This window comes from Spinacia oleracea, chromosome 6 (assembly GCF_020520425.1).
Source record: "Spinacia oleracea cultivar Varoflay chromosome 6, BTI_SOV_V1, whole genome shotgun sequence".
Taxonomy (NCBI): Eukaryota; Viridiplantae; Streptophyta; class Magnoliopsida; order Caryophyllales; family Amaranthaceae; genus Spinacia; species Spinacia oleracea.
The window spans coordinates 59000902-59026611 of NC_079492.1; the positions used below are offsets into that span (position 1 = coordinate 59000902).

The 25710-nt window shown below is 37.3% G+C and overlaps 1 protein-coding gene across 1 annotated transcript; it reads right to left on the reverse strand.

Moving 5' to 3' along the window:
- Nucleotides 1–445: 445 nt before the first annotated feature.
- On the reverse strand, nucleotides 446–25710 carry LOC130463189 (spore wall protein 2-like). The gene is made up of 3 exons (XM_056832245.1): nucleotides 25670–25710; nucleotides 5020–5216; nucleotides 446–693 (listed from the first exon to the last, which is right to left on the reverse strand). The coding sequence occupies exons 1-3, from the start codon at nucleotides 25708–25710 to the stop codon at nucleotides 446–448; spliced, it is 486 nt and encodes a 161-aa protein (XP_056688223.1).

Consider the following 25710-nt stretch of genomic DNA (forward strand, 5'->3'; position numbering starts at 1 on the left):
TCTTCACGTAACTCCTTCCTCCCTCTCTTCCCTTAAATCAGTCCATGTTCATGCCTTGGCCTCCAAGGTCTTCATTCTTCTTTTTCACTCTACTTTTCACTATAAACCACCATTTTCTTCCATTTTTCTAAATCAATAATCACTTAACCAAAAATATGAAAATCACCCCTCCTTGTTTTCCTTGATCTGAACCAACCACCACCGTGCCAACCACCATCGACCACCATCACCACCTACTGAACATCATCACCATAGACACCCAGCTACACCGCCCGACTGCCGTAGTCGACCACCCCCGCCACAAATTCCACCCTTTTCCTTCGACCAAACCGGCCCGCAGAGCCGCCGCCCCCCCTGCCTCCCTCGTCTTTCCCTCTCGCTGCTCCACCGTCGCACAACCACCACCATCTCCGTTGCTTTATTGCGCCACCGTGCCTCCTAGGCGTCAGCCTCCCCTGCCTCCCTCCTCAATCAACTCCCCTGCTTTCCCCTCCTCTGATTCGACGACCCTCTCCCCTTCCTTGGTTCTCCGCCGCTGCGGAATCCCACCACCACCTTCGCCTTCTCCAGTACAACCCGGCGACACCGGGAAACCCGAGCTCAGCCGCCCCCTCCCTTCTCTCTTCTCTCCCCTTCGTGCTTCCGCCTCCCCTGTTCCTCTGCTTCCCCTGTTCCTCTGCTTCCCTTGTAAATCTATATATGAAATATATGTATTTTGATTAAAATGTCGTTTAATAATATTTTGAAGATTTTATAAACTTCAATATATTTTTATTAAATTTATTTTAAAATTCACTATCTATAAATTCTGTATTTATAAAATATTGATTTTAAATTATTTATCGCTTTAGTTATTAATTCAATAATTCGATATTTTGAAAGAAATTGGACTCGGGGCTCAGGACGAACAAACCAAGGAAAAAGGCCTAGCAATCATGGAATTAAGGTAACGGTTATTGCTAGTACCCGCATTCCCTTCGAAATGTATTTATGAATGATGTTATGAATGATAATGTTTTATAATGATGTTTTATGAATTGCGGGATTACAAGTATGATTTGATTGAATTGTTTACGATAATGCAGATTTATGCAAAGTATTGATTTAATGGATTATTATTCCTGAAAGAAACGATTTTATGAAATAACGAGATTTAATGGTTTATTGAACCACCCTGAATGATTGAGATTTTCCTGATTAATGTTCAACTTAAAGAAATGTAAACATGATAAATGAAAGTTTAAGAACTGGTCAAGTTCCCCTGATATGGAACCAAGGTTCCCCTGATAAGAAGCACTGGCTTCCCCTGATATGGAACCAAGGTTCCCCCTGATAAGAAGCACTGGCTTCCCCTGATATGGAACCAAGGTCCCCCCTGATAAGAAGCACTGGCTTCCCCTGATATGGAACCAAGGTTCCCCCTGATAAGAAGCACTGGCTTCCCCTGTTATGGAGCAATGGCTCCCCCTGTTATGAAGCACTGGCTTCCCCTGTTCGTAGGAGACGTCCTACCATGTTTTCCTGTAAAGTCATGACGACCAGAATAATACTGTTAAAAGGAAAAACGATATTAATGAAATGATATTCCTGAAATGATGTTCTTGAAATGATATTCTTGAAATAATATTCCTGAAATGATGTTCCTGAAATAATGTTCCTGAAATGATATTACTGAAATGATGTATCGAAATGATGCTTTTGAAATGATGATTTATTAAATGTTTTACTATATTCTATTCTCCCTGTGTTATTAAATAAAATGAACTGAAATGATGTTACGATGCTAGGGTAACTCGTTACTGAGTCTTCGGCTCACCGTTTTGTTTTCCGTTTTAGGTACTGCTGAGGACCACGAAAACGAGTAGTGGCGAGGATTTCACTATTACAAAGTTCACCTAAGTTAATGTTAAGTTGTAACAAGTTTAAGTAAAGATTCTTGATTAAGTTACGTACTTTTATTAAGGAATTAAAAAGGATTATTATGCTAATTGTGGAGCTTAATAGTAATTAATATGATGGTTGCCTTGTAATTCCTAAGAGGAAGTTACGGCAGTAATGTCCCGACCAAATTAGGTAATTCCGCTGCTAATTATGCTTTAATAAGTGATTTAGAGGTCGGGGTGTTACATTTATCGTCACATGTCATGTTATAAGTTTTCTACCCTAGACAGACAAGGCAAAGTTTAAGCATTACTGTTTTCTTGGAAGAAGTTAAGGTAAGCATGGCTCGAACTCAAGATTTTGTGGATATAAATCGTTTTGAGGAATTTTTATGGTTATGAAAATTTTAAGGATAGTATAAATGTTAAGAGTACCAAGCGAGCATAAGGTTGTATTTCATGACTGGTGGATTCACTAATTAAGTTAAGATTATTCGAAGTTTAAAGCGTTAAAGTTATGAATAAAAGTGATTCTTGGGTTACCTTTCCGATGAATGTTTTGGTGTTTATAAGTACACAAGTCTAGTATCTGAAAAATGATTGATATGCCTTTATTAAGGAAGCTAAGAAGTTATACATGAATGTTATGAACCCCATGAGTTATGGTAAAAACCCCTTTTGAGTTGAAGCATGAATAAGATCTTGAGGATGTTATCAAAATGAGTTATCAAGAATTAGTTAGCAAAAAGGTTGAATGGTAGAGTATCGAAAGAGCATGAGTTTGAACTTCTTAAGTGGCGAATCAAAAATTAAATCAAGGTTTAAAGCATTGAAGTTATGATTGAAATCAATTTTTAGTTTACTTTTCTGCATCATTGTAAGATTTATTTTTATGAATTTATTTGAAAGGATGTGTGATTATCTCCATAAAGAAAGTAAGCGAAAGAATTTAAGGTTTTGCAAAGTGTTATTTATGGTGAAAATATGGAATTGAGTTTGCATATAAAGCTTTGAGGAACTTACCAAAATAAGTTATCAAGAATTAGTCTGTCTATGAGGTTGATGATATCAATAAATGTTAGGAATTTCGAAAAGAATTATGAATGATTGAGGAATGCAATGGAGTTAAGAAAAGAAATCGACGAAATAACATGTCTGTAAAACCAGGTAGTATGAACTAAGTTTATGGAATCTAGTTTGTTTATGATAAAGGCATGCTTGATGGTTTAGCATTGTCCGCAAAATCCGAGGTTTGTCGACTTAAGATACTAAGGATAAGTAGCGAATTCGTATATCTACGATGTATTTCCGGTCACGTGAATGGACTCGAACCCCCGCAACGAACGTAGTCAACAAAGTTGTGTGACGCAGAAGAAAAGATCGGAAATCAAAATCGAAACGAATCGAATAACGGAAGTCAACGACATGATTCCTGCAACCAAGAGGCCAATAGAAAATGAAAACGACATATCTCTAATTACTCGCCCATGAACGATGTGATGCATGAATGACTATGTTTTCTATGAATGATTATGTATGGTCAACCATGCTCGTGTGTTAGATCAAATGATTATGAATGTTATGCTTATGTTGAATTTGAAATTTTCACACGAATTATGTCTCTATGATATGGATTATGTTTGTGCTAACATGACAAGATTATATTGGTAATCTAATTGTTATAAATGGAAGCCGTCTCCGATGGAAGTTCTCCTGAGCTCAGAGTACGAGATTGATATAATAAATGACTTTTACAAATTATTCGACTATTGAAATTGGTTGATAAATATTTATTTTCACTACATATACGTATATTTTCAGAATTATAATTTAAATTGCATTAAAAGTTACTGTTTTCGGTAGAAAATATTTTCAAACAAGATATCACAAAGTAAAATGAGAGCCTAGTCTAAGCTAACAAGTTTGCCCTTTTATGGTCTTTGCTCCTCGATCCTATTTTATGAAGTAAAGTAGAGATACGAAAGACGATGGCGGAATGTAATTGACCTTAATGACGATTAAGGATTAATATATAATTTTGCCCCTTTTGTATTCTTTACTCTTCGATTCTAGGTCTCGAGTTGAAGCGGATTCCTAAAAGATGATGGCGGAATGAAGGCTAGACAATGTCAGAATTGAAATTGTGAGATCTTGGTTTTAAAATAAAACAACATACTTTTATTCGAGCGTTTACAATTTTCAACAAACATTTTATAAATCAAATTTTCAAGTTTCGAGGACGAAACTTTTTCTAAGGGGGTAAGAATGTAATACCCCGAATTTTTAAAGTTTGATTAATTATGCTAAATTATTTTTATTTAGCTTAAAACCGTTTTAAATCCTAATTTCAAACTTTATTTTAATTAACGAAGTTTTATTGCGATTAAGTTTTAATATCGTTACACGATTTATTTATTTTTCAGATTTTATAATTTAATTTTTTTACGACCTTAAACTACCTTTTTAAATCTTGTTTATTTCGAATTTTTAATAATTTCGAAACGTTTTTATTTTATTCGAAAACTAAATTTTAATTTTCGTAAAAAAAGATTATTCGGAAACTTGATTTTAATTAAACATTACTATTTTAATTAATTTCCTAAAATAGAAACCAAATTTTCAGAAATTTTCCTAACTAAAGAAAATTACCAAAATAAGTCCATGTAACTCAGTCCATGTTCATGCCTCTCTTCCCTTAAATCAGTCCATGTTCATGCCTTGGCCTCCAAGGTCTTCATTCTTCTTTTTCACTCTACTTTTCACTATAAACCACCATTTTCTTCCATTTTTCTAAATCAATAATCAGTTAACCAAAAATATGAAAATCACCCCTCCTTGTTTTCCTTGATGTGAACCAACCACCACCGTGCCAACCACCATCGACCACCATCACCGCCTACTGAACATCATCACCATAGACACCCAGCTACACCGCCCGACTGCCGTAGTCGACCACCCCCGCCACAAATTCCACCGTTTTCCTTCGACCAAACCGGCCCGCAGAGCCGCCGCCCCCCCTGCCTCCCTCGTCTTTCCCTCTCGCTGCTCCACCGTCGCACAACCACCACCATCTCCGTTGCTTTATTGCGCCACCGTGCCTCCTAGGCCTCAGCCTCCCCTGCCGCCCTCCTCAATCAACTCCCCTGCTTTCCCTCCTCTGATTCGACCACCCTCTCCCCTTCCTTGGTTCTCCGCCGCTGCGGAACCCCACCACCACCGTCGCCTTCTCCAGTACAACCCGGCGACACCGGGAAACCCGAGCTCAGCCGTCCCCTCCCTTCTCTCTTCTCTCCCCTTCGTGCTTCCGCCTCCCCTGTTCCTCTGCTTCCCCTGTTTCTGTTCGAAAAACCCCAGGGAACGAAACAAAAAAAAAAAGAAACCCAAGTGGTTTTACTGATTCTAAATCCATCCTCCAAGCCAAGCCCAATATCCTTTCCTTGACCCAATACTTCAAAGTGAGTATTATTTCTTTAATTAAGTATTAATGTTTTATGAACATAAATTATTACAAAACTCAATATTGTGATAATATATATTTTAAATGATGATTTGAAATACATACTTTGACTGAAATTTTAATTTAAATAATATTTTCGTTAAATTATGAAATTTAAATAATATTTCATGTAAATCTATATATGAAATATATGTATTTTGATTAAAATGTCGTTTAATAATATTTTGAAGATTTTATAAATTTCAATATATTTTTATTAAATTTATTTTTAAATTCACTATCTATAAATTCTGTATTTATAAAATATTGATGTTAAATTATTTATCGCTTTAGTTATTAATTCAATAATTCGATATTTTGAAAGAAATTGGACTCGGGGCTCAGGACGAACGAACCAAGGAAAAAGGCCTAGCAATCATGGAATTAAGGTAACGGTTATTGCTAGTACCCGCATTCCCTTCGAAATGTATTTATGAATGATGTTATGAATGATTGATGTTTTATAATAATGTTTTATGAATTACGGGATTACAAGTATGATTTGATTGAATTGTTTTACGATAATGCAGCTTTATGCAAAGTACTGATTTAATGGATTATTATTCCTGAAAGAAACGATTTTATGAAATAACGAGATTTAATGGTTTATTGAACCACCCTGAATGATTGAGATTTTCCTGATTAATGTTCAACTTAAAGAAATGTAAACATGATAAATGAAAGTTTAAGAACTGGTCAAGTTCCCCTGATATGGAGCCCAGGCTCCCCCTGATAAGAAGCACTGGCTTCCCCTGATATGGGACCAAGGTTCCCCCTGATAAGAAGCACTGGCTTCCCCTGATATGGAACCAAGGTTCCCCCTGATAAGAAGCACTGGCTTCCCCTGATATGGAACCAAGGTTCCCCCTGATAAGAAGCACTGGCTTCCCCTGTTATGGAGCAATGGCTCCCCCTGTTATGAAGCACTGGCTTCCCCTGTTCGTAGGAGACGTCCTACCATGTTTTCCTGTAAAGTCATGACGACCAGAATAATACTGTTAAAAGGAAAAACGATATTAATGAAACGATATTCCTGAAATGATGTTCTTGAAATGATATTCTTGAAATAATATTCCTGAAATGATGTTCCTGAAATAATGTTCCTGAAATGATATTACTGAAATGATGTTTCGAAATGATGCTTTTGAAATGATGCTTTTGAAATGATGATTTATTAAATGTTTTACTATATTCTATTCTCCATGTGTTATTAAATAAAATGAATTGAAATGATGTTACGATGCTAGGGTAACTCGTTACTGAGTCTTCGGCTCACCGTTTTGTTTTCCGTTTTAGGTACTGCTGAGGACCACGAAAACGAGTAGTGGCGAGGATTTCACTATTACAAAGTTCACCTAAGTTAATGTTAAGTTGTAACAAGTTTAAGTAAAGATTCTTGATTAAGTTACGTACTTTTATTAAGGAATTAAAAAGGATTATTACGCTAATTGTGGAGTTTAATAGTAATTAATATGATGGTTGCCTTGTAATTCCTAAGAAGAAGTTACGGCAGTAATGTCCCGACCAAATTAGGTAATTCCGCTGCTAATTATGCTATAATAAGTGATTTAGAGGTCGGGGTGTTACATCGAGGGACTTTTAAAATAAAAATAGAACCGGTGATCAATCCGGCCCCAGAAAAAGCCATAGGCTACCCATGAATCCAACTCCTGATTGTCCGTCACTTTAGACGTGCACAGTCTAAAGCTATTGCTACTCATTTTCACTTTACATGACTTAACTTTTAATACTTGGTTATGATCATCAAACATAAATATTATATTCAACAAGTAAACACAACTTCTTTTATCTTTGAATTAAACCAGTGATCACAACATTCAACCAAGAGCCAATTCCAACTATTTTAATCCTTCCTTTATCCATATTTAAAAACCTTTATTAGGTATAAGGTTCAACTACCAAACAAGGTCCTCGGCCCTTATAAAGTAGTGAAAATCTAAAGAGGAACAACGATCAATAAAGATCTAAACCAACATTAAATAATATAAAGTGCCACAAAACCAACATGCTTGCATCAATATTCCATGCTAACATGATTCAGTTCTTATAAATAAAGTTCTATGCTCAACGCATTAATTCAACGACATTGAACATGAAATTCCAACATAAACAAGTTCATAAATATATTCATCATATTCTCAATACAACACACATCCAAGCACACAGGCATGTACGTACCTTGTGTAAACAAACTGATAGGCCACTTTAACGAATTCAAAAGTCGCCCACAAAGAATTTTCCGCCTAAAAACAACCAATAAAATTCCCCAATCAATTTCCAACAATTTACAGCAATACTAAAGTATTCCAAATACATCCTAAACATATTTTGAACCATCCCCAATATCGAAACTTAACTAAATAACCTCCAAGCATAATAACTATTAAACTAATGATCCCAAATCGTTCTAAACTCCAATAAAACATCCCTTTTAAAATTTCCAGCAATATAAAATTATTTCAAACGTCCACAAAACATAATCAACGTTCTTAAAATCATAAAAAAAATAGCTTTAATAATATATAATCATTCTATTATGATTTTAGAATATTAAAACCTTAAAAATCCATGCTTTAATAATTAAATTCCTTATTTCAATTCAATTACATAATCTGAAAATTAAATTTATTATTTAAACATAATATATAATATGAAAATATAATTTGATCATGATAACTTATAATTTACATTCAAGGAGCATGAATTAAATTAATAAAACTTCATTAAGACCCTAAATTAAACGTAGTTAATAAATCTGAAAATAATTAAATTAATTTCAACAACATATAATCTGAAATTTCATAACTTAATCATAAAAATCATAAATTTAATTCAAGAAACATAAATTAAATTAATAAACTTAATTAAACATTTAAATAACTTAGGGTTTAAGAAAAACAACCAAACTAAAGAGAAGAGAGTGGGCGGCCTGCGGTCCGGGGCACGGCGGCGCGGCAGCTGCTGGGTTGGTGGTTGCGACTGGTGGGCGGCGGTTGCTGTCGGCATAAACAGGGCACGAATGAGTGCCACGAACGAAATAGAAAAAGAAAGAGAACGAAAGACAAAAAGAGAAGGGAGGATGGGCGAACTACCGTGCAACGACGGCGACCTTTCGCGGCGACGACGGCTGGCGGCGAGGGAGGCTCACGACTTGGCTGCGCGAAACTTAAACAAGAGGGAAGCAATGGTGAGGGAGGACGAAAATCCAGAAAAAAGAAAAGAAGGAGAACGAAGAGAGAGAGAAGGAGAAGGGGGATTACCGGCGGCTGGCGAGGGACGACGGTGGTCCGGCGTGACTGGCTGGACGGCGGCGACAAGGAGAGGGCAGGGTTTGTGCGTCGTGGATGTTGAAGCAAGGAGAGAGAGAGAGAAACGGTTGAGGGCTTGCTTGTGGTTTGTTTGTACGTGAAACAGAGAGGAGGAAGGGCTTTGGTGTTTTACGTGAAAATAGTTTGGGTGGGGTTTTTGAAGGAAATAATGCCCTTGGTCCAAGTATGCATTCTATGTTAAGTCTAATAAATGCGGTTCAGTATTAATTAACAAGTTAATAATTCAGTGAGATCAAGTGAGCTGAATGCCTAGCTAGAGGCCGCTTCAGTTCAAGTGGAATTAATGATATTAATCCACAGCTTACTCTTGACTGAACCCGTAGGGTCACACAAATAGTACGTAAACGGATCAAGTATCTAATGGCATTAGATACTCTATCTATGAATATTCGGAACCGACGGATCTTGGTTTCAGTGGGAGCTAAGATCGTCACAGGCAAGAAATGAATACTCCGGAAACGATGATATTGCCGGAAACGGAAATATGGATCGTATCGGAAATATAGATATTATCCAAGTCGTAGATGTTGCCGGAAACGGAAACATGGTACGTATCGGAAAATATTATCGGAAATGGAAATATTGCCAGAATCGGAAATATTGCCGGAAACGGAAATATTGTCAGAATCGGAAATATTACCGGAATCGGAAAATAATTCCGGAAACGGAAATATTAAATATTTGTTCGAAACGGAAATTAATTCCGGAATCGGAAATATTAAATATTGTTCGTATCGGAAATGAATTCCGGAATCGGAAAATTTAATCGGAAGCGCATCGTACGAATAAGCATCGGACGAGGCCTGCCGGACGAGGCCCAGCACGAAGCCAGGCCATCGCCCAGCAAGCCAAGCGCGCCGCACAAACAGCAAGGCCAGGCCCAGCAGGCTGCGCGCAGCGCGCAGCGCGCACAGCACGCGCAGCGCACAGCGCGCACAGCGCGCGCAGCGCGCAGCGCGCGCGGGCGCTGAGTGGGCTGCTGCTCGCGCGCACGCATGAGGCCCATCGTGGCTGTCGTGCGTGTGTGTGCAAGTGTTTGTGTTCGTGCACGTTTCCTAAAACATGCAGAGTTCGGTTAATGATTAAATTCCTAATTCTATTTGATAAATTAATTAAATTAGAGTTCTTGTAGGATTCTAGGTTTGATTAATTTGTATCTGAATAGGATTACGATTCCCTTTCCATACCGCTATAAATATGAGGCTAGGGCTCACAATTTATAACAGAAGTTTCAAAGTATTCAAAGTGAGTTTTTGAGAGAAAATTCAAACACATCTTGCTCAAATTGCCGAAATTTTCTAGTACCTTAAGGGCGATTCTAGTTGGTCAATCTTAAGGCGGATCCGGACGTGCTGTGGACTATCTACGGAGGGACGACACTTGGAGTCCTAAAGACTTGTTCTTGTTCGGTTCGGGCGCAGCTAGGGAAGGCACGCAACAAAGAGTATGCATCTATTCTATGCTAAATGATTATGTGTAAATAATATGTTTTCCTGGGTTTATGGTTTTTCCGCATGATTTATGAATTGTCATATGTATCATAACATAACAGTGGTATCACGAGCCCCTTATTATTTTCATAATCTAAATTGCATGAACATGGTTAAATATTACAAATTTGCAAGAATTAAAAGGGGTGATTAATTTTCGTAATTGTTAATTAATTGCAAATTGCGTTTATTTAATTATACGTACGCAGTTTTTCGGCAGTTTCTTCGTTACTCATCCAAATCGAGTGATATTTGTGTCAATTCCGCATGTAAAAGGCATTCTAAAATTTTGACAAAAGTAGTATTTTTCTGCCGAACCCAGAATTCTCAATTTCGAAGCCTAACTATGACTTTTCGAAGGTTTTAGTTTTTCGAATGCAAAATTTAGTAAATTTAAGATGTTAAATTAAATATTTGCTATTCTTGTTGATAAATCTTGAATTTTTGATTGACCTACTGCATATGTTTAACAAGTTTGAATGCCTAGTCTTGTTAATTATGCAATCTAATTTGTAATTATGATTAATTTGTTGAAAATTAGAATAATTTAGAATTAATTTGATTTTCATAATTAATTGTAATTTAATTAGAAACCTATGATTAAAAACCACCATAAAAATTGTAAATTTACGATAAATTTTAAATTTTTATGACCTAGACTTGAATCCATAACAATCGGAAATCAATTGGATAATAAATTTTCGATTTTTCGCCCTAAAATTATGAAATTAATAATATTTATTAATTTGTCATTAATTTTAAATATAAATTTTAAATTTTTATGCGATTCGTTCATATAACTTGCACGCACGAAGCAATGGACGCTTCGTGTTACCCTTAAGGGGTGTTGTATAATGCGGGCATGCGACGACGAGCAAGGGAGCTCGTCGCCCGTGCGGCACGAATGCAATGAGCAAGGGCGTAGTGCACGAGCACAAGGCAGCAGCCCTGCCTTGTGTCGTGTGCCACGAGCAATGAACGAATGGGCATGGGCGAAGGGCGAGCCAAGGCAGTCGCGTGTGGGCAGCAAGCGAGCTGCGCCACAACGCGCGCTGCCTCGCACAAGAGCGCGCAGCCTCGCGCGCAGCGAGCGCAAGCTCGCGTGCCACGAGCGCTGCGCCCAGCATTACTCGCGCGCACAGCGCGCGATGTCGCCCGCCCAGCGAGCGATGTCGCGCCCCAGCGAGCGATGGCTCGCGCGCACAGCGAGCGATGTCGCGCGCCCAGCGAGCGATGGCTCGCGCGCCCAGCGAGCGATGTCGCGCGCCCAGCGAGCGATGTCGCGCGCGCGCACTGCGAGCGATAGCTCGCGTGCGTTGAGCGCTGGCGCGCGCAGCGAGCACCAATGCGTGCGGAGGCTTGCGATAGGGAAGCAGCAGCTATGCGACGAGCGCATGGGCTGCGCGCACATGGCCAGCAATGGCTGTGTGCGTACGGCCCATGGGCGTGCAATGCGTAGGGTGTTTGCGTTACGATTAGATCGTTTTGAATGTTTAATTTAAAAATTTCAGTTCACGTAATTTTAATTAATTTTAAAATTAATAATTTAAATTATTTTCTTGGATTTTAATTTTGAATATTATAATTATAATAAATGTTATTTATTCTAATTATTTTACTAAAATTAAAATCATGAGTTAATTTAAATACGACTGAAATTAAATTAAATTTTTTGGATTCAATTATAAATTGATATGAGCTTTAAATTTTAATTAAATTTGTATGTTTCCGGTTGGACTAGAAATACATTTTTATGTTTAAAATTGGTAAAGCATATGAATTTATTGGTTTAAGTGGGAGCGCTTTTTAGTCATAAACTCTTGATTAAGTCTACAAATCCTTAAGGTTAAAACAACTTGATTAGAATTAATAAGGACTGAATAATTGGTAGATTATTGGTGCCCTTGATTAATTGCTGCAAATGTTTACGTGATGCATAATGTGTTTTACTAACCAGCTATGTGGGCCATTCATGATAATGAATGGGTGAATGGTATATATTGTATATGTACTGTTTTGCAGGTTATGAAGTGACTAGTATGGCCCAAATAGGATAGAAAATATGGTCTGCGTACCATTAATTTGAATGTAAATGGTCTAAAGTACCAAAGTTATTTTTCAATTCAAATATGGTCTGCGTACCATCAAATAGTTGTAATTAGTTATAGCTTATCCTATTTGAAGAAAATGGTGCCTCCCACGGAGATTTTCAAGACGGACTTTGAAGTTAAAGCTTCAAGATGAAGTCGGGCCATACTAGATCACATTTATCTTATGCATGTTTTAAGTTATTTATTGCTTTTAAATATGTCTTAAAATGCATAAGATCAAAAGCTTGATTATGTTGCATGATTAAGGATTTTAGTTCACTTAAAATCTAACCAACATAGTAAGAGCCTTAAGTTCCAAACTTAAAAAAATTGAGTTAAAAGGTGCCATGCCAAAATATACACTTGCTTGGATATCCTTTACATCAATCTAGTAATAGTTTTCGCTCAGCGAGGTGTTACTTATTGGTCCTAAAGGGGCAAGGTACACAAATAATTGTGAGTACATGTTAGTTTTGGTGAAACTCAACGATATAAGTAAGGAGTCCTTTTATGTCGTGGCAAAATCGATAGGTTTACCTAATAAGTTCTTAGACGTACCTATCAACCAAGAATAGTTTCTAGACTATTAGCAAAAGGCTTTTGCTTACCTAAGATGTTTTAGGATTAAGTCGACAAACTGTGCTTAGTTCTTCAATGATTTTAGGATCTTGGAATCATTTTATTCACACCTGCCGGAACAATAAAATCGAATAAAATGCTAATAACTTGTTTGAATTGCATGGTTGCTTTAATTTCAAGTTATTATTCATGATAAATGTTTAGACTTTGCATGCTTCAATGTATGTTTTAATTATTGTTTATAATTAAATATCTTGCACTGCAATAAATCCTTTTAGAAAGGTAACAGTAAATTTCCTTGATTGGTAGTGAATCCAAGAACGATTCACGGAAATGAGAGAAAGTGAGCAATTTAAAATGTACGTTTCTTATATCGACTTTTATGGTTGTTTTCGAGTATCAAAGTCGAATGGCAAACCGATTGGTGCTTGTGAATTCAAAATACAATGTGGTTTTGAGATCATAAAGCATTGAGTTTAAACGCTCAGCTTTACCAATGGTTAACAACCTAAAATCCTTTTTCCATTTAATTCTCGAATGAGTCTAGTTCCTAGACATTCGAATAGATCGATGCTTAGAGAACTTTAGAAGCTTCTGGTAAGATCATCTAGTTGAAACAGAATATTCAACATAAATTAAAATGGTAAAGAACCTTGTTGGTGACATTGGACATGTCTAACAAAGTATAAAAGTCAACACTAAAGAATTCAATTCTTAAGACTATAAGAAAGGGTACAAGAAATAGGAAAACGAGGAACAAATGAAAGGAATTTACGATTCCGTTTCTACCTATAAATTTATGTTTAAAGAGAAGTGACCTAGCAATCAAACTTCCTTGGTATCATATACCGCTTGAGGTTCTTACTTCGGTAATAACTCAAATAATGGAAGCTAGGATACACTAATGACCTACAAGTGGGAAATGAAGCATGGCAATGCTACATTAGTTGTAGGGTCATCTAGTTTGTTTTAAGTCCTTTCAAAGGCTGGAACTTAATGGCTATTTTGTTCCATAATCAGCATACCTTTTTTCTGCTTCAAACACAGAAAGACTCACATTCAGAAGAACAAAAACAATGCTTGTTTGTTTGTTTATTTGAATGAAATGGTCAATTACTGGTTGAGTCAATATGCTTGATTAAAACAAACAACTCTTTAAAGAACTTTACTAGGTTCAAATCAAACCCTTGATTTGAGTTCCATTAAATCTTTGGCATTGTTGCTTAGACCATATCAACAAGTTAACATTCATAAGCTCTATTTTGATGGACTTTTGAAAGTTGGTTGATTTCTAGATCAACTTAAGACAAGCTAGTCTTACTTGTTGAAAGTAACAAAGAATATGAACTATTGTTAGAACGCCTAGACGATAGAGTTCAAAGCTAAAGAAAGGTTTTATGACTTTATTATTTCACATGGATTTGAGTGAATATAGGTTTATTTACTCAAATGTGATATAAGTTGAATCTGTTTGGCTAGTTCAAAGATTCAGAAGTATAAAATCCACTCGGCAAGAAATCATAAAGATCTAGGTTAGATCATGTTGATGATTACTTGAGACCAAATATGATCATCAATGATTGTGTGTTGTAATTTCACAATCTAGCTCCATAAGATATGGCATATCTACGTTGGAATGATCGAAGTCAATTAGTACTTGATTCGATCAATGATGAATCATAAAGACTTTTCCTATAATTTCTAAAACAAAATGCTCAACTACCACCAAACTAAACCAAATTCGTCAAAGCTATTGAAAAGTAATTTCAGGATATCTTTTCAATTATATATATCTAAAGAGTTGCTAAACTCAGTGGGAGCTTAGTGTTTGTTATTCAAAAAACTAAGGCCCAAGTCTAGATATATGTTTCATTGTGATTTATTCAAATGAGACACAAGGGTATTGTTTCTACCACGAATTTTTGAGAACATAATGTTTGTTTGCTCGAAATAATGTCCTTTTGGAGATTCGTTTCCAAAATGACAAGTGGGAGAAAATAGACCTCGAAAGTTTTCGAGGCGAACAACAAACATAAACGGACATTCCGGAGGCTTTTCGAAGTGCTTCAGAAAATCCGAACTTATTCTGAAAGGACTTTAGAAGTAGCTTTTAAAGAATAGACATCTCTTAGAAGACTTTACAAGTGCTTCAAGGAGAATAGAATATTCAAAGGACTCTCAAAGTGCCTGTTGATATTCTATTGTTTGATGTTCTATACCCAAGTAGGCATAGAGTTCAAGTCACTGGAACTATGAGATTCTTCTATTAGATAGTAAGGAAACATAGAGTTCTGGTCAATGAAACTATGAGATTCTTCTATTCGATAGTGAAGAAACCTACAACTTGCAGTCAAACTATTATCATGTAGATTAATGAGTTTATGACTTGTAAGAAAGCTATGACGAAACCTAGATTCCCTAAAATGGTTAGAGGCCATATATAGACTCAAATGTTTTAAATGGTTAGAGGCCATAAAACATACTCAATGTTTTGATGACAAAATTGAAATTTTGTTGATTTGCAAGAATAGTTTCACACTTATTGGTTGCAAGTTTGTTTTAAGGATAAAAACCATCAAACATGGAATTGTGTTCACACACAAAGCTAGATTAATTGCTAAAGGTTACAAGCAAATTCATGGCATGGATTGTGTTGAAACCTCATGCAAAATCGTAATGCTTAAGTCTATAATTCAAGCAATGATTGCATATTGGTACATATGGAAATTGGATGACAAAACGTATTCCTCAATCAAATGTTGGAATAAACTATGTACATGGTATGTCATAGGATTTGTGGATCCAAATAAATGCTTGAAAAGGAAAGCTAGCTTATGAAATCTAAGTCCAGATTTAAGCAAGCAATTGGGAATTAGAACTGTATTTTAGTGAAGCTAATAAGTATTTTAGTTTCATATACATGATTCTTATAGATATATAAGAAGTTTAGTGGGAGTACTTAAAACTTAATTGGTCCTATGTGTATTACACACATATCTCTCTATTGTGAAATAACATTCAAATGCTAATGACTTAGATTTGAAATTATTCATCAATGATGGACCATGGCGAAACTTAGTACATACTGGGTATTAAGATCTATTTACAAAAATCTTATGATATTGTTTTGGATTAAGTAATGGCATTTACTAAATCAAACACGAAAGTCTCCATTGGAGATATTCGACCCATGTGAATAAATCTAAGTAAAGGATGTTTGAACTATGTATAAGCATTTACTAAGTTAAACATCAAAGAGTCTAAATGAGATTCTTAACCTATATTATATGTCAAAGAATTTAGCTGGATTCAGTATCTGCTGAAATTGAATAAGCTAAAGTTACATGAATAGAATTCAATTGGGAATTATTCTGCAAAAGAATTTATCATGTATGATATAATATGAGGATCGCCAAAAACGTATCGTATGACTTTAGCCATGACGAACATATACCAATCTCTATTGATCTAAGTGAAGATCAACTAGATTGAGATCAAGAATACTTATGGTACTTGAAAAGGTACATAGGAATAGTTCTTGATTCAAGGAAATAAAGATATGCTAAATATTGATGCTACACGCAGAAACACTGGCAAAGGATCAAGCAAGACCCCTTTGGAGTTAACCATTGACAAGGACGAGCTATAGAGCATCGTGTTTTGAAATGGCAACATGGGTTGGAGACCATGAGTTGTTGCGTGGGAAATTAAAATAATGATTTCTATGTTCTAAGATATAGTTGAGAGTATTCCACATATCTGTGAACTGCTTGGATAAGTAATTCCAAACAAAGCATCACTAGCAACCTATAAAGTTGAAGTAAAAGTAATTATTGCCTAAGAAGCAATAAAACAGGGTTGTTTAAAGTTCTTCACTGAACTTGGGTAGATCACCTATCTGCTGGCTTGATGATTCTTCATTGAAAAATGCGTAGAACCACTCTTGAAGCAAGAAAAACGTCTGCTAACTTGATGGTTCTTCATTGCAAAATGAGTAAAACCACCATCGAAGTAAGAAAGACTAGATCACATAATAAACAAACTCGAAAAGATCTTATCATCATATCTCGAAGAACATTCGATGAAAAGGATATTAAGATTGGCAAAGCATGATAACTAAACCTATGCAACAAGTGAGAAGCAACACTCACATTGTAGCACTGGAAATCAAGCATAGCTTTGAATTCCATGAACTGTTTTAGAAGATGGGTTTGAGGCCCATGCTTGTAAAACATTGGGGTTGAACATTTATCATATATGAAATGTATTTTCATATTCCATTTAATCTTGGTTTAGTATTAAATGATGAGTCCCTTCAATTTGACGATATATTCAAGATAGACTGTCAGGACCAGTCCTGTGACTAAGAAATGTCTATCAAGTGAACTTGAATGTCAAAGATTGAAAATGGTCCCTAATCGGAGTTTTCTATAAAATTGGACGCATAGAAAACGTTAGACGATTAGAATGCAAGATGACTAGTAGTTCTGTTTCTTGAACTATGTGGACATGGCAATGTCATAATCATTTGCATAGATACTTACTTTGGGAAGACTAGTATCGGACAAGACCTATGAAACTTTACTGTAAGAGATGAAAATCTGTCATGAGTAAATTTCATTAAATTATTAGACACTAAATCCTCAATACCTGAGTGATTTGAGATTACTTGTTTGAGAACTGGTTGCTTTGACGTTGACCAACCGTCGCACCGTAAAAGGAGGCTATAAAGGCAACGCTCAGGTAATCACCTATCAAACGAAGTCTAATCTCAAGATCGCAAGATTGGGATTGTCCTCCCATAAATCGGGATGAGATGCTTAAAAGTTGTACAAGGCCACTCGGAGAGCTAGAAACTGTGAAATGCATGGCCGTGCTCGGATGAATCATAGGCTATGATTATCTGTTTATTTGATCAGTTGAACTCTGAAACCGAGGAACACCTCTGGACATAATAAGGATGACAACTCTTACCTTATGTTCAAGAGCAAGCATCGAGCGACAAAGGAATTAGGAAATGCACACTTGTCCCTAAGGACAAGTGGGAGACTGAAGGAAATAATGCCCTTGGTCCAAGTATGCATTCTATGTTAAGTCTAATAAATGCGGTTCAGTATTAATTAACAAGTTAATAATTCAGTGAGATCAAGTGAGCTGAATGCCTAGCTAGAGGCCGCTTCAGTTCAAGTGGAATTAATGATATTAATCCACAGCTTACTCTTGACTGAACCCGTAGGGTCACACAAATAGTACGTAAACGGATCAAGTATCTAATGGCATTAGATACTCTATCTATGAATATTCGGAACCGACGGATCTTGGTTTCAGTGGGAGCTAAGATCGTCACAGGCAAGAAATGAATACTCCGGAAACGATGATATTGCCGGAAACGGAAATATGGATCGTATCGGAAATATAGATATTATCCAAGTCGTAGATGTTGCCGGAAACGGAAACATGGTACGTATCGGAAAATATTATCGGAAATGGAAATATTGCCAGAATCGGAAATATTGCCGGAAACGGAAATATTGTCAGAATCGGAAATATTACCGGAATCGGAAAATAATTCCGGAAACGGAAATATTAAATATTTGTTCGAAACGGAAATTAATTCCGGAATCGGAAATATTAAATATTGTTCGTATCGGAAATGAATTCCGGAATCGGAAAATTTAATCGGAAGCGCATCGTACGAATAAGCATCGGACGAGGCCTGCCGGACGAGGCCCAGCACGAAGCCAGGCCATCGCCCAGCAAGCCAAGCGCGCCGCACAAACAGCAAGGCCAGACCCAGCAGGCTGCGCGCAGCGCGCAGCGCGCACAGCACGCGCAGCGCACAGCGCGCACAGCGCGCGCAGCGCGCAGCGCGCGCGGGCGCTGAGTGGGCTGCTGCTCGCGCGCACGCATGAGGCCCATCGTGGCTGTCGTGCGTGTGTGTGCAAGTGTTTGTGTTCGTGCACGTTTCCTAAAACATGCAGAGTTCGGTTAATGATTAAATTCCTAATTCTATTTGATAAATTAATTAAATTAGAGTTCTTGTAGGATTCTAGGTTTGATTAATTTGTATCTGAATAGGATTACGATTCCCTTTCCATACCGCTATAAATATGAGGCTAGGGCTCACAATTTATAACAGAAGTTTCAAAGTATTCAAAGTGAGTTTTTGAGAGAAAATTCAAACACATCTTGCTCAAATTGCCGAAATTTTCTAGTACCTTAAGGGCGATTCTAGTTGGTCAATCTTAAGGCGGATCCGGACGTGCTGTGGACTATCTACGGAGGGACGACACTTGGAGTCCTAAAGACTTGTTCTTGTTCGGTTCGGGCGCAGCTAGGGAAGGCACGCAACAAAGAGTATGCATCTATTCTATGCTAAATGATTATGTGTAAATAATATGTTTTCCTGGGTTTATGGTTTTTCCGCATGATTTATGAATTGTCATATGTATCATAACATAACAGTTTTGAGGTTTGGGTTTTAGTGTTGGGCTTTCCCAAGTGGGCTAGAATTAGGATTTAGCTTTTATGATTTGAATCCAAAACTGAATAGGATCGTTTTCTAAATTCAATCAATTTTCGTAATTCAAATTCTTTTCAACTTAAAATTCTAAAATTATTCTTGATTGCACAAATCGTTAAAATATTTATAATATATTTACATAAAATTAAATATACATTAAATATATAATAAAATTAAAAAATCGTTAAATATTTAGAACGTACTTAAAATAAAATAAATATACGTTAATTATATATTTATTACTTAAAATTCATAAATTCTATTTAAATATAAATAATATACGTTAAAATATATTAATAAAATTTATAAATTTACGAGGGATTACACTAACAACCACACAATGACGGGAATAACCGTCGCAAAATGTCTTTTACGACGGTTTAACGACGGAATTTTCTATTAACGACGGCCCCCTTTTTATGACGGGTTCACGACAGGAAATCCCGTCATTAATCAACGATTATTAGCCTTTCACGACGGGATTTCCCGTCGTTAATAGTACAATTTCTTGTAGTGATAATAGGTAGAATTCAACACTACAAGATTGTTAGGTTATGATACATATGAATAAACATAAATCATGCGGAAAAACCATAAAGTCAGGAAACATATTATTTACACATAATCATTAAGCATAATTCAGATGCATACACTTTGTAGCGTGCCCTCCGTAGCTGCGCCCGAACCGAATAAGAACAAGTCTTTAGGACTCCAAGTGTCATCCCTCCGTAGATAGTCCACAGCACGTTCGGATCCGCCTTAAGCTTGACCAACTAGAATCGCCCTTAAGGTACTAGGATTTTCGGCTAAATAGGGCAAGTGTGTGTGGCTGATTTTTGCTTGAAAATCTTACCTTTGAATACTTCAATTCTCGATGTAAATATGTGACCCTAGGTACCTATTTATAGAGTTATGGAAAAGGACTTGGAATCCTATTAGGATACTAATTTATTTAATTAGAATCTTATTAAAACTCTATTAAACAAATTCAATCTTTATTAGGATTAGGATTTAATCATATGACGAATCCCGGTAGCTTTAGGATCCGAGTAACACACTTCGAGTGATACACTAGCACCGCACGCAGGCCTTGCGGCCCACGCACAGCGCCAGCCCACTTCGTCGCAGCCCCGCGCGCGCGCCTAGGCCATTGTTGGGCCTGGCCTTGCGTTGGGCCTGGCGTGGCTTGGCAGCGTGTGTTTGGTGCGCTTCGGCTTGCTGGGCGATGGCCCGGCTTTCGTGCTAGGCCTTCGTCTGGCAGGCCTCGTCCGATGCTAATTCGTACGATACGCTTCCGATTAAATTCTCGATTCCGGAATTCATTTCCGATACGAACAATATTTAATATTTTCGATTCCGGAATTAATTTCCGTTTCGAACAAATATTTCCGATTCTGACAATATTTCCGTTTCCGGCAATATTTCCGATTCCGGCAATATTTCCATTTCCAATAATATTTTCCGATACGTACCATGTTTCCGTTTCCGGCAACATCTACGACTTGGATAATATTTATATTTCCGATAGGATCCATATTTTCGTTTCCGGCAATATCATCGTTTCCGGAGTATTCATTTCTTGCCTTTGACGATCTCAGCTCCCACTGAAACCAAGATCCGTCGATTCCGAATATCCATAGATGGAGTATTTAATTCCATTAAATACTTGATCTGTTTACGTACTATTTGTGTGACCCTACGGGTTCAGTCAAGAGTAAGTTGTGGATTAATATCATTAATTCCACTTAAACTGAAGCGGCCTCTAGCTAGGCATTCATCTCACTTGATCTCACTGAATTATTAACTTGTTAATTAATACTGAACCGCATTTATTAGACTTAACATTAAATGCATACTTGGACCAAGGGCATTATTTCCTTCAAAGATATTGTACTATTAACGACGGGAAATCCCGTCGCGAAAGGTCAATAATTGTTGATTAACGTCGGTATTTCCTGTCGCGAACCCGTCATAAAAGGGGACCGTCGTTAATAGAAAATCCCGTCGTAAAAGACATTTCCGACGGTTAATCTCGTCTTTGTTTGGTTGTAATCCCCGTCGCAAAAGCCTTTTGCGACGGGATTTTTAGCTCGTCGTAATTATGTTGTCGTTAAAGATACAAATTTTTGTGTGCAATGACCAAAAATTTAAATAAGACCATAATTCGGTATACCCGAGTATGAAAATAAGACTGTAATTTTCAAACGGAGGGAGTAGTACATCAGGGCTCACAACGTTGAAAGCACTATATATCAATTGTCTAAAATTAAATGGTACCTGTTTCGGTGTTGAAACGATGGAAGGAGCGTCCTTGATATCTTGAGTTCCGGTCACGTACGGTGCCTGCAAGATGAACTCTGAGCCAAGGGGGGTCCCCGAGGCGGAGCCTCCGATGCTCAAGTCAGTACAATTTATGTATAAAATGAGAGTGTTTAGGGGAGAGAGAGTGTAGGTGGCTTCTCTAGGGTTAGAGAATGACACCTTTTACCTTGCCCTTTGAGGGGTATATATAGTGCATTGTTGGGCCTTTGAGGCCTTGTAAGTGATATTGGGCTTGAGTGGGTTTTATTGGCTTTTGGGTTAAAATGATGGGCCCATTTTAACACCCCAACAAATGCCCCCCAGACCCAATTCTATTTGAAAAATGGGTCGGGTTTTGATTTTGATCACCGCCAAGTGAAAGTCAATTTCAGCTCGGAATTTTAACCTCGGCTCGGATTTGTAACATCGGTTCGAGTTGTAATCGGCTCGGTTTTTAACCTCGGTCTGGATTGTAACATCAGTTCGAGTTGTAATCTCGGCTCGGTTTTTACCTTCGGATTTTACCTTCGGCTCGGTTTTATCCTTCGGATTTTTACCTTTGGCTCGAATTTATCCTTGGGCTCGAATTTTACATTCGGCTGGATTTATCCTTCGGATTTTTACCTTCGGCTCGAATTTATCCTTCGGCTCGGATTTTACCTTCGGATTTTACCTTCGACTCGATCTCTTCAAATCTGTGGATTTGCTAAGAGGTTCGTCTTGCTTCGATTTCTTCAAATCCGTAGATTTGCTAAGAGACTCGTTTTGCTTTGAGTTCTTCAAATCTGTAGATTTGCTAAGAGACTCGTCTTGTCTTTGAGTTCTTCAAATCCGTAGATTTGCTAAAAGACTCGTTTTGCTTTGCGTTCTTCAAATCCGTAGATTTTCTAAGAGACTCGTCTTGCTTTGAATTCTTGAAATCCGTAGATATGCTAAGAGACTCGTTTTGCTTTGAGTTCTTCAAATCCGTAGATTTGCTAAGAGACTCGTCTTGCTTTGAGTTCTTGAAATCCGTAGATTTGCTAAGAGACTCGTCTTGCTTTGAGTTCTTCAAATCCGTAGATTTGCTAAGAGACTCGTCTTGTCTTTGAGTTCTTCAAATCCGTATATTTGCTAAGAGACTCGTTTTGCTTTGAGTTCTTCAAATCCGTAGATTTTCTAAGAGACTCGTCTTGCTTTGAGTTCTTCAAATGCGTAGATTTGCTAAGAGACTCGTCTTGCTTTGAGTTCTTCAAATCCGTAGATTTGCTAAGAGACTCGTCTTGTCTTTGAGTTCTTCAAATCCATAGATTTCCTAAGCGATTCGTCTTGCTTTGAGTTCTTCAAATCCGTAGATTTGCTAAGAGACTCGTGCTGCTTTGAGTTCTTCAAATCCGTAGATTTGCTAAGAGACTCGTCTTGCTTTGATTTCTTCAAATCCGTAGATTTGCTAAGCGACTCGTCTTGCTTTGAGTTCTTCAAATCCGTAGATTTGCTAAGAGACTCGTCTTGCTTTGAGTTCTTCAAATTCGTAGATTTTCTAAGAGACTCGTCTTGTCTTTGAGTTCTTCAAATCCGTAGATTTGCTAAGAGATTCGTTTTGTCTTTGAGTTCTTCAAATCCGTAGATTTGCTAAGAGACTCGTCTTTATTTGAGTTCTTCAAATCCGTAGATATGCTACGAGACTCGTTTTGCTTTGAGTTCATCAAATCCGTAGATTTGCTAAGAGACTCGTCTTGCTTTGAGTTCTTCAAATCCGTAGATTTGCTAAGAGACTCGTCTTGCTTTGAGTTCTTCAAATCCGTAGATTTTCTAAGAGACTTGTCTTGTCTTTGAGTTCTTCAAATCCGTAGATTTGCTAAGAGACTAGTCTTGCTTTGATTTCTTCAAATCCGTAGATTTGCTAAGAGACTCGTCTCTCTTTGAGTTCTTCAAATCCGTAGATTTGTTAAGATACTCGTCTTCCTTTGAGTTCTTAAAATCCGTAGATTTTCTAAGAGACTCTTCTTGATTTGAGTTCTTCAAATCCGTAGATTTTCTAAGAGACTCGTCTTGTCTTTGAGTTCTTCAAATCCGTAGATTTGCTAAGAGATTCGTCTTGTCTTTGAGTTCTTCAAATCCGTAGATTTTCTAAGAGACTCGTCTTGATTTGAGTTCTTCAAATCCGTAGATTTGCTAAGAGACTCGTCTTGTCTTGAGTTCTTCAAATCCGTAGATTTTCTAAGAGACTCGTCTTGCTTTGAGTTCTTCAAATCCGTAGATTTTCCAAGAGACTCGTCTTGTCTTTGATATCTTCAAATCCGTGGATTTGCTAAGAGACTCGTCTTGCTTTGAGTTCTTCAAATCCGTAGATTTGCTAAGAGACTCGTCTCTCTTTGAGTTCTTCAAATCCGTAGATTTGCTAAGAGACTCGTCTACTCTTTGAGTTCTTCAAATCCGTAGATTTGCTAAGAGACTCGTCTTGCTTTGAGTTCTTCAAATCCGTAGATTTGCTAAGAGACTCGTCTCTCTTTGAGTTCTTCAAATCCGTAGATTTGCTAAGGTACTCGTCTTGCTTCGATTTCTTCAAATCCGTAGATTTGCTAAGAGACTCGTTTTGCTTTGAGTTCTTCAAATCCGTAGATTTGCTAAGAGACTCGTCTTGTCTTTGAGTTCTTCAAATCCGTAGATTTGCTAAAAGACTCGTTTTGCTTTGAGTTCTTCAAATCCGTAGATTTTCTAAGAGACTCGTCTTGCTTTGAATTCTTGAAATCCGTAGATATGCTAAGAGACTCGTTTTTCTTTGAGTTCTTCAAATCCGTAGATTTGCTAAGAGACTCGTCTTGCTTTGAGTTCTTGAAATCCGTAGATTTGCTAAGAGACTCGTCTTGTCTTTGAGTTCTTCAAATCCGTAGATTTGCTAAGATACTCGTCTTGCTTTGAGTTCTTCAAATCCGTAGATTTGCTAAGAGACTCGTCTTGCTTTGAGTTCTTCAAATCCGTAGATTTGCTAAGAGACTCGTCTTTTCTTTGAGATCTTCAAATCCGTAGATCTGTTTAAGAACGTGCTTTTAACTTCGGCTCGTATTTTAACATCGGCGCGAATTTTAATCTCGGCTCGATTTTTAACCTCGTTCTTCAAAACCGGAGGTCTGTTTAAGAACGTGCTTTTAACCTCGGCTCGGATTGTAAAATCGGCTCGAATTTTAATCTCGGAGCGGTTTTCAACCTCGGCTCGGATTGTAACATCGGCTCAAATTTTAATCTCGGAGCGGTTTTCAACCTCGGCTCGGATTGTAACATCGGCTCGAGTTGTAATCTCGGATGAGTTTTTAATCTCGACCCGGATTGTAACATCGGTTCGAGTTGTAATCTCGGCTCGGTTTTTAGTCTCTTTCAAATCCGTAGATTTGTTCGGAGACTTGCTACACAATTTTGATCTTCAATATTTAATGTATTTATGTTTGTCAAACGTGAATTTACAATTTGTTTTGAATATGATGAACAATTTGAGGTGTATGCTCTTGCAAAATGACTTATTGTTAGACAATGTCCGTCAAATTAAGTCTCCAAGAATATTTTGCATTTTACCAAATTCAAATTAATCAAGTCAAATAAATTATATATTAGACAAAATATAAAGTACAAAGCTTAAATAAATGAGAGACTTAGCTTTGAGCTGCAAAGTGGACAATATTGTTTTGAGGGAGCAAGGGATAAAGCCCACTCCTTTTAATTTTGAGTCAATACTCGGACCAAAGATAAAGCCCACTCCTTGGCATTTACTAAAGATCTTCTCAAATAAGATCTTCAGGGTTTTTATTTTTGCTTCTTAAATTAAGGACGCAAGGTTAGTTGCAGCTTCTGGCATTACCAAGAGGCGTTGCCTCGGTCCTGTTTATTTTCATCTGCTCCGATCCTCGGCGTGGACATTGGGAGCAATGATTCAGACATTGGAAACAGAGCCTCGGATGGGTTAACTTTGGGAGCTTTCATTTGAACCTTGGGAAGCCCCAGCTTCGGGAGTCATTGAGCATCGGCAT